The sequence below is a fragment of the Cebidichthys violaceus genome, unplaced genomic scaffold, assembly GCF_023349555.1.
Source record: "Cebidichthys violaceus isolate CVI_PGR_0920_01 unplaced genomic scaffold, fCebVio1.0.p SCAF_15, whole genome shotgun sequence".
Taxonomy (NCBI): Eukaryota; Metazoa; Chordata; class Actinopteri; order Perciformes; family Stichaeidae; genus Cebidichthys; species Cebidichthys violaceus.
The window spans coordinates 16164836-16174718 of record NW_027176318.1 but is presented as its reverse complement, the minus strand read 5'-3'; the positions used below and the strand labels follow the sequence as shown (position 1 = coordinate 16174718).

The 9883-nt window shown below is 40.8% G+C and overlaps 1 protein-coding gene across 1 annotated transcript; it reads left to right on the top strand.

Annotated features, from left to right (window-relative positions):
* Positions 1–3219: 3219 nt before the first annotated feature.
* On the top strand, positions 3220–4766 carry LOC137871671 (C-C motif chemokine 2-like). The gene is made up of 4 exons (XM_068709541.1): positions 3220–3337; positions 4118–4241; positions 4320–4378; positions 4457–4766. The coding sequence occupies exons 1-4, from the start codon at positions 3262–3264 to the stop codon at positions 4480–4482; spliced, it is 285 nt and encodes a 94-aa protein (XP_068565642.1). The 5' UTR covers positions 3220–3261; the 3' UTR covers positions 4483–4766.
* The last annotated feature ends 5117 nt before the right edge of the window (positions 4767–9883 follow it).

Below are 9883 nucleotides of genomic sequence, written 5' to 3'. Positions count from 1 at the left end.
CTATTCATCGTTCACAGACTGAAACAGTGCTCCGCATTTTGAATAAATAAAAGCTTTGTTTGTTAGTATTTGTCATGAACTGACACGTCGACAGCACATTACTGACCATTCCATTTAATACACTCAGTATGAGGCAGTCCCACTTAAAACCATCATTTGTTTAGCTGATTATTAATCATATACACCTCACCTTTGTGCAATAACGTGTAAACTGCACAATACAACAATTCAGCTCTGCAATACTTCCATTAATTTAACTTTACATAATGCTTTTTGTTTTCTTCTCATAAGAGCAAATGTGACAGAAATTTCTGATTCTGACAGCAGCTTGTACTTTGAGTACTAATGTTGTATTTCTTTTGTCATTTCTGCAGCTTCCAAACAAAGGCCGGCCTCTTCTGCAGTCAGCTGGAAGCTCCCTGGGTTCTCCCCAAGATCGCCGCCTTCAAGTGAGTTCAAATTTTAATTCTTTTGCCTTTTCAACCCAAACTTATTCCGTCATCAACGTTTGGTCTCATGTGTTCCTTTTCTTTCTTCTCACAGGAAAGCAAAAGCTCAGCTCGCTGCTTCGTCTCCCGTCTCCCTCCTCTCCATCATCACCTCCACCGCCTCCCCTTCCTCCTCCTCTCTTCCTCCTTCCTCCTCTCTTCCTGCTTCCTCCTCTCCTTCCTCCTTCCCCTCCACTGAAGGCGCTTCAGAAACAGCTTCAGAAACAGCTTCAGAAACAGCGACGAGCGGCGTCTTCTCCACCTCCAGCCGATGAAAACAAAGAGATTACGTCCTGAACCCCGAAACAAACTAAGAAAAGAACAGAATTCATGTTTAATTATTATTATGTTGAATATTTAGTTCAGTTTTCAAGAGTGAAATTATTTATTAGATTAATTTAATTGACCAGATAGAAGTATCGAAGTATTTATTAATGCCAAGCGTATTTATTAATGTTTACAAGTAACTGTGTACAACTTAATGATTAGTCATGAGAAAATGTTTAGAGCTATTTATTTATTTGAAAACTTGTGAAATTGGTCAGAAATAAACGTTGCACATGTGATCCTGAATCCAGTGTTTGTTTATCAGTTCATCTCTTCATCTTATCTGACTTCTTTCTCTGAAAAAGAGAGAAGCTATAAAGAGTGTAATAATGTTTTACCCATGAAGCATCATGGCATAGTGGTTAGTGGTTGCAACATTAATTTACCCAAAACGACAGCGAGCTGTTGAATATGTCACAACAACAACAACATTACAGCATCTTTTCTTTTCATTTTATCATCACACCATCTTATAATTCATTTTCCACTTTGGTGTCACGTTGACACAAAGCAGCAGCTTTAATCGTCCACAAACATTCACACTAAATGTTTAAATGACAAAGAACAGAAGAACCTCTGACTGCAGAAATATTTGATAAAAGTTTCTCAATTGAAAAAAAAATGTAATGCTTGCTTGACATGTTTGCCTTTGTTAAAATAAAATGAAGCACTGAATGTATTATATTTTCAGCTGTTTCTGCAGTGCTAATGCTTGTCTTTAGTGGTGTAACGGACCTCCGATTAATAACACGGTTTAACGTTAACCATCACAGAGTAAATAAAGTTTTAACGTTAACCATCACAGTGTAAATAAAGTTTTAACGTTAACCATCACAATGTAAATAAAGTTGTAACGTTAACCATCACAGTGTAAATAAAGTTGTAACGTTAACCATCACAGTGTGAATAAAGTTGTAACGTTAACCATCACAGTGTAAATAAAGTTTAACGTTAACATCACAGTGTAAATAAAGTTTTAATGTTAACCATCACAGTGTAAATAAAGTTGTAACGTTAACCATCACAGTGTAAATAAAGTTTAACGTAAACCATCACAGTGTGAATAAAGTTGTAACGTTAACCATCACAGTGTAAATAAAGTTTAACGTTAACCATCACAGTGTTAATAAAGTTTAACGTTAACCATCACAGTGTAAATAAAGTTTAACGTTAACCATCACAGTGTAAATAAAGTTTAACGTTAACCATCACAGTGTGAATAAAGTTGTAACGTTAACCATCACAGTGTAAATAAAGTTTAACGTTAACATCACAGTGTAAATAAAGTTTTAACGTTAACCATCACAGTGTAAATAAAGTTTAACGTAAACCATCACAGTGTAAATAAAGTTTAACGTTAACCATCACAGTGTAAATAAAGTTTAACGTTAACATCACAGTGTAAATAAAGTTTAACGTTAACCATCACAGTGTGAATTAAGTTCTCCTGACATGGTTCTCCTCCAGTACTCAGTAGAACATGTGGTTCTAGTCTCTGATCTCTGATCATGTTTCATTGTAAACAACCAATCAGAGGAGCGCTAGTAACGTTAGCAGCACCGCTAACGGCTAACCAACGGAGGTTCACTTCAGTTACACTATGATGATTATGAGATGTTTTCACATGAATTTGAAATAGATATAAGAGATGAATTATGAGTGTTATTTGTCAGAACTCTGCAGCAGATTCTCTCTGAGGTGCTCTGTTGTTGTTGCGTGCCAAACAAAACAAAACAAGAAGAAGTTGAGACATTTTCTTGTGGCTCCGGTGTTTCATTTTTCGCGGTAAGCTTGTCACAACCCAGAAATTATATTTTGTCGTTTCTACCCAGCACTGTGGACATCGTGGACGGGAGTCGATGAAGCACTGACACGACAGAGATCTAGATAGTAGTGAGCACCTTCTCTCTGATCATGATGTGAGTCTCACTCTGTACTGAGAGGAGACAAAGACACAGAGACAAAGACACAAAGACAGAGCGACAGAGAGACAAAGGCACAGAGACAGAGAGAGAGGCACAAGATAAACTCATTCATTATCCAGAACTTTGCAGGTTTTGGGTCATTTATGCATTGTCATCACACCGGTTAGCAATACTTCCAGTGAAGTTAGGAATAATCTCAACCTGCGTGACAACAACATGCCACATCAACCACCAGGCCGTGCATCTTTTTCACACTTTGAGTGTGTGTGTGTGTGTGTGTGTGTGTGTGTGTGTGTGTGTGTGTGTGTGTGTGTGGGATTGATTCTCAGAAAGAGACGTGGGGGGGGGGGGTTGAATTTCCACAGAGGCCTTCAAAAACAGATTCTCTGGGGCGGAGGTGTGAACGCACCACGGCCACACAGACGCGTCATAAGTGCTGCCCCCAGAAAGACACCAATAAATGTCCAACGATCGGTCGGCTTGTGAGATCGCAGCCTGATCAGCGAAACCTGTCGTTCAAAATGTCCTCGAGGATGCTGTTCGTCACTCTCCTCCTGCTCTCGGCGTGTCTGTGCGTCCAGTCCTTTACAGGAAACGGTAAGAACCAAACGACTTGGTATCATCAGTGTATTTAGAGCCCAGTGAACTCACTATCTAACTCACTGTTAGATACGGCTCGACGATAAATGTCGGTGCAATTTTTTGGAGCTTTTATATTTTGATCCTATCATTTTTAAATCAGTTTTTATAATATTATATTTACATTTATGTTTTGAAATGTTTATTTCTATATATTTTATTCAGTTCAACTTCAAAGTAAAAAAAATAATTACAGAGCAAATATAACTTTAAGAGATCCCAGATCAGGATTTTTTTTGCCGTTGATACCAACTGGCGATCGTTGAAGATCCGTATTAACAGATACAGATTATCTCATCACTGATTGGTTGTTTACAATGTTACATTAGCAGAGATCAGAGACTAGAAAGCATTAATGTCGATGTCCTGATCGCAGATTTTTGTCAATAAAACTTTATTTCACACTCTGATGTTTTAACATTAAACTGTAATTAATCCGCGGTTCACATGAACCACGAGGGGGGGGATCAATAAGGATCTGCGACGGTCCGCGACGGTCCGCTACACCACGACCGTGGCTCAGCGATAGAGCGGGTCGTCCATCGATCAGAAGATCGGCGGTTCGATGTGTTGCCTTGTTAAGATACTTAACCCCAAAGCGGGCTGTGCCATCGCAGTGTGAATGAGTGACTGACATGTAGGGTTAGGCTAAACAAGTCCATTTATCAGTGGTGAATGAAAGTTGCTCAGGCCAAACGCATGCACACCGTCAATCTCTCTTCTTTCTGGCCGTCTCAGGACGCCTCGTTCGCAAAAAGGTCCCATGCTGCACCGAGGTCTCCGCCGCTAACATCAGCAGCAAAGTGATTGGCAACGTATATCGAAAACAGTCTTCGAGTCCTCGCTGCCCGGAGGCCATAATGTAAGTTTATACATCTTATCAAAGCACGCAAGCAAAAGACATTTAGAATCTCACTTCACTTCTCTTTATTCGTCCCAGTTTCTTCACACAAGGAGGATCGGTCTGTGTTGATCCAAAGGCTAAATGGGCCAAGAACCGTAAGTTGAAGCAACACGTACTGGAACACAAGAGTCTACAGGAACACTAACGCTCTCCTCTTCTGTCTCTCTCTCTAGTCACTGCCAATATGACGAAGGTGTGAACCCCCCCCCGACCCAAAGAGCAACACCCCCACACCTGGAAGTGTCTTATGAAGCAATTAATATGTTTAGTACCCCAAAACATTTCTGTTTGTTTTCTGAATTAACGTTTCAATCATAACGAGATATTTTGCTGGGTATGATATAAAGTCTGTTTCAAATTTATTCTCATTATTATTCACCCAAGATCTTCCCCATTGTCAAAGTTTTGGTTCATTTTGTAAGAAGAAATAAAAGAAAAGTTGAATGAAATCTTAAATAAAGAAGTACATTTAAAACAAAAACAGTATTGTTTACATTTTGTACTACCTTGTCATCATTTCAAATGTTAATAGTAAAAAATAAATGTTGTTCTGCTGGTTTTCTTAAAGGTCGTGTCACGTTGTTTGATTCCTTAAATCAAACGTGGCTCTTGAAATCACCTGATATCTTGTATGACTAGTAGTCGACTCATATGGCTTCATCTGGTAAAATAAAACAATTCAATACATTTTTAACAATTTTAAAAAGGCAATGCTGCTAGCTTGTAGCGTTAGCATGTTAGCTGGTAGCATTAGCTTGTAGCTACAGCAGCATGGGCCAACAGTAAACATTGTTAGTTCATGTTTGAGCCGGTCTTAAATTTAGTTTTTAGTCTATTTTACATGTAAAGTACATGACGGACAGCGAGTGGGACTGTGCACAGTTTAAATGGGGAGGAAGTGAGTACACAAAGTGATGTACTAATACGAAGACGGTTAAAACGTTGTTGTTTGGTATACAGCAATATTCAAACAATATAAAGTATTATACTGTGTAATATCCAGGAGAGCATCTTTCCGGTGAAAAGACGTTTAAAAAAAGGTCTAAAAGGGAAAATGTTTTTCTAATACTTGTTTTATTTACAGACGTCCACCTTGAACCTTTGAGGTTGAAGAGACCTTTAAAATACGGTGACGTTTAGAAGAAGTTTAAAAGTGGGTCAAAAGTGAAAGTTAGTCACCGTGTAATCCTGCAATATTACTTATTATATGTAGTAGCAGTGTGTCCTTCACAATGCAATCATCCGACACTATAACTTACTATATTCAGTGCATTGATGTGATGTTATAAAAAAGGCACTTACTATCATAACAGTGCAGAGTAAGAGTTATTACAACTAAAACACAAGTATTCATGATTGAAAAGGGCCAAGATGAGAAGATATGATGTTGGGCAAATGCTGTGGTCCAAATAAAATGACTTTAGTTTTATTGACATTGGGATACAGAAAGTTTGACTCTAGAGTAATTTTGCTCAATGAACATATTGTTTTAGTAGCTAAGAAACCAGGAAATGGATTTCTGTAAAGATATATTAATGTGTGGAAGTAAGTAGCTTGATTTTTCGGTGTGCCGTGTCTGTAGAGATGGTGCCGCGGCAAGCTTTGTTCTTAATATCAACGTCCATCGAGAGTTTTATTTTTGGCTCCGTGAACATTTCGGTTGTAATATTTTGCTATTGTGTAAAACTGCCAGGTTTTATTTTCGTGTACGTGAGGAAATCTAGAAGTGTGGCAGTTATTGCTATTTTATTTTGGTTAACTGAGCCCAACACAACTTAAAACTCAGCAAGTAGACTAAGTGTTAAAATTTGAAAATGCACAACATGTATGATTGCATTACTGACAGTATTTTTGGAGGTCTGGGAGAGAAAGTGTGTCATTTGATGAGTGGGCATGTGCCCGAACTCACATTTCACGCACCGATTGTAGTCTCACCCATTCATTAATAATGACCGTTCATTAATAATGAAGTTGAATAAAACGCCAGTAAACAACGTTTACTGGAAATGATCAAAATGTATTTTTGTTCAAAGAACGTCATGGAACCTTGTGAGAGAAAACAGATAGAAAACTCTGAATGTGTCAAAATAGCCTTTGACACATTCAGAGTTGATGATTCATATTAGCTACACAGTAAACCTGTGGCAGGGAAGAGGAAACAATATGTTGTGTGTATTATTACTGTATATTTTATTGTTTTGAGATGGAATGAAAACGTCTTTAAAATGTATGCTACTCAACTTTTTGTTGGATGTGATTCAATTGCCGTTGTTTTAATTAAGTGTCAAAAATGTATGAATCTGATCGACATCGCTGCATCGATCCTCTGATTGAAGGATGACCCTGATCTACACCGAGTCACAGTCACACCAAGAAGTAGAGGATCGAACCATCATTATTACCGGATCAACCGGAGAAAAGCTTCGACATCGCTGGATTCAACATCTGATCACATCACGTGATTCACCAACTGATCACATCACGTGATTCAACAGCTGATCACATCACGTGATTCAACAGCTGATCACATCACGTGATTCAACAGCTGATCACATCACGTGATTCACCAACTGATCACATCACGTGATTCACCAACTGATCACATCACGTGATTCACCAACTGATCACATCACGTGATTCACCAACTGATCACATCACGTGATTCAACAGCTGATCACATCATGTGATTCACCAACTGATCACATCACGTGATCCAACAACTGATCACATCACGTGATTCACCAACTGATCACATCACGTGATTCACCAATTGATCACATCACGTGATCCAACAACTGATCACATCACGTGATTCACCAACTGATCACATCACGTGATTCAACAGCTGATCGACATCGCTGGATTCAACAGCTGATAGACATCGCTGGATTCAACAGCTGATCACATTACATGATTCAACAGCTGATCACATCGCGTGATTCAACAGCTGATCGACATCGCTGCATCAAGCCACCGCATAGCCCAGGGGGTTATTTTTTCATCTTGGGTGGATCGAAGTCTCCTCCTCTAATTCTCTCGTAGCACTTCAGTTTTTGCTCTTTCCATCCAAATAAAATGCCTTTCAGGACTTTTAGATGTACGTTCTCCTCTCGGAGGGTCGTTACTTCCTGCTTGAGCTCCTCCACGGTCTGAAGGAGGGTCGCCTTTTCATTCGGCCACTCTCGAAAACCCTCGAAATGCTGCTCGGCTATTGCGGCCATGAAGTAGTCAACCTCCTCTTTCTTTTCCTTGAGCTGAGACACACTGGAGGCGCTGATCTCATGCAGCAGGGAGGCTTTCTCCTTCTCCCACTGGAGACGTCAGCTGCAAACTTCTCCTTGACCTGCATCACAAGGGAGGTTGAGCTGGCTTTCTCCTTCTGTAGCTCCTGCTCATTCGCCTTCAGAGCAGTCTGGAGCTTGTGATTCTCCATCTTCTGCTCGTACAGTTGAGCCAGAATGGAGGCTTTGTTCTGCTCCAGACTGCTCCAACTGGAGATGGTCAGCTGCTAACATGTCGTCCTCCTTTTGCTTCATTTTCTGCTGGGTTGATCTGGCTTTTCTCCACTTGTCACTTTTAGTCTTCAGCTCATCGTTTATCGCCGCCAGATCAGTCTTCAACTTTTGATTGCAGATCTGCTGCTGGTTCAGTTCAGTCAAACAAAACTGACGACAATTCTCCCACTGGAGACGGTCAGCTGCCATCATGTCCTGAGCCAGGAGGGAGGCTCTGTTCTCCAGCGTGGTGGCTTTCTCCTGCTCCCACTGGAGACGGTCAGCTGCTAACATGTCGTCCTCCTTTTGCTTCATTTCCCGCTGGATTGATTTGGCTTTTCTCCACATCTCACGTTCAGTCTGCAGCTCATCACTTATCGCCATCAGATTAGTCTTCAACTCTTCACTGGAGATCTTCTGCTGGTTCAGTGCAGCCAGACGGAAGTGATACCACTCCTCCCACCGGAGACAGTCAGCTGCAAACTTATTTTTTGCCGTTGCTAGATCACTCCCAGTTCTGTATTCGTCCAACTCCTTCAGCAGGGAGACTTTCTCCTGCTCCCACTGGAGACGGTCAGCTGCTAACATGTCTTGAGCCAGAAGGGAAGCTCTGTTCTCCTGACACTGATTCATTTGACTCTTAAAATGTCGCTCAGTCTCTGTCAGAACGTACTCGAGTTTGTCATTCTCAGATTTCTGCTCGTCCAGCTGGGCCTGAGCGGACTCCAGAGATTCTTGGAGGGAGGTGTTCTCCTGCTTAAAGCGGAGGAAATCATTCTTCAACAGGACCTGTGTCCTTGTCAGGGAAGAGATTAATTTATCCAACTCCAATTTCCTTTCCTTCAGCTGGGCTTGATGGGAAGCCTGGCATCTTCCCAACCTGTTCTCAGCCTCCTCCTTCTGCGTTAGAAGAACGTCTTCAATCTTGCTCAATTTCTCCCGCAGCTCCTGATTCGCTGTCCTCTCGAACACAAGCTTTTTCTCCAACTGCTCAGCCTCTGAGCGAGCCATGAACTCTGTGTCCACAAGCTTCAGCTGCAGACAGCGGGTGCGCATCTCGAGTTCGCTTTCGGCCTTCGCACGCAAATGATTTGCGGCACTTATCTGCAATTTCAAGGAGTCTGCCCTCCGTGAGGAGTCGTCATGTTTAACCTGAGCCTGGTTCAGCTGGGCTTTCAGGCTGTCGATCTCCTTCTGCATCTCATTCTTTATCACTGCTTTCTCACGCTCCACGAAGGCGATCGTGTACAGACCGCCTTCAATCTCGCTTGTATCTCTTGTATCTCGCTGGACATTCATGATTGTTCTCTGTGTTTGCTCCATTTTAATTCTGTAAGGTAATATGTGTGTTTCAACCAACCTATACAAACGGTACGCCTTTCATGTCATCATCAAAGGCAGCCATGATGACATCATCGATGTCTTCTGCCTTTGATCTTGTTGCCATGGTCACCAGTTTGTTTACGGTTTGTAAACATGAATGTTAGATCAAGGAGCAGAGGTAACTTACGCTCATCATCCGAAATTCAAAGCCTCCATTATTGTTTTGTCTTCATGATTATTGAACTGTTAACGTCTCAGATAATGTTTCACTTGGTCTGTTTCGTTACATCAGGATGCTAATATTGGCGGAGCTAACGTTAGCTCTGTAACGTTAGCTAGCTCGAGCTCAAGTAGCCTTAGAAAGGTTAGCGAGCTAACAGCGTAGCAAGTTAAGTTAACATAAATAAAGTTAATCACCAATTACAGTGTTAAGGTGTAACGTTAGTAACCTAACTTGTGTTTACGTGTGCTCTTATTGACAACATTAACACCAGATCAAACTCATTCTATTGTTAAACGTCAGTCCATTGTCTTAGCTTCATTACTTCACCTCACATAATCAGCTCATCACACAGGAGCGTCTGTTCATTTAAACTGTGATATTGTTGTATTAACGTTTTGTAAAGACACTGATATGTTAACACATGTGAGGCACATGCAAACCCACAGCCTCACACCCAAAGCTTCTTTTAACTGTGTTTATCCTGGATGTCATAGAACTTTCCAGAAGTTCAGAACATTGTGTTTCTTTTGTTTGTTTACAGTCACTCGTCATCAGAGATT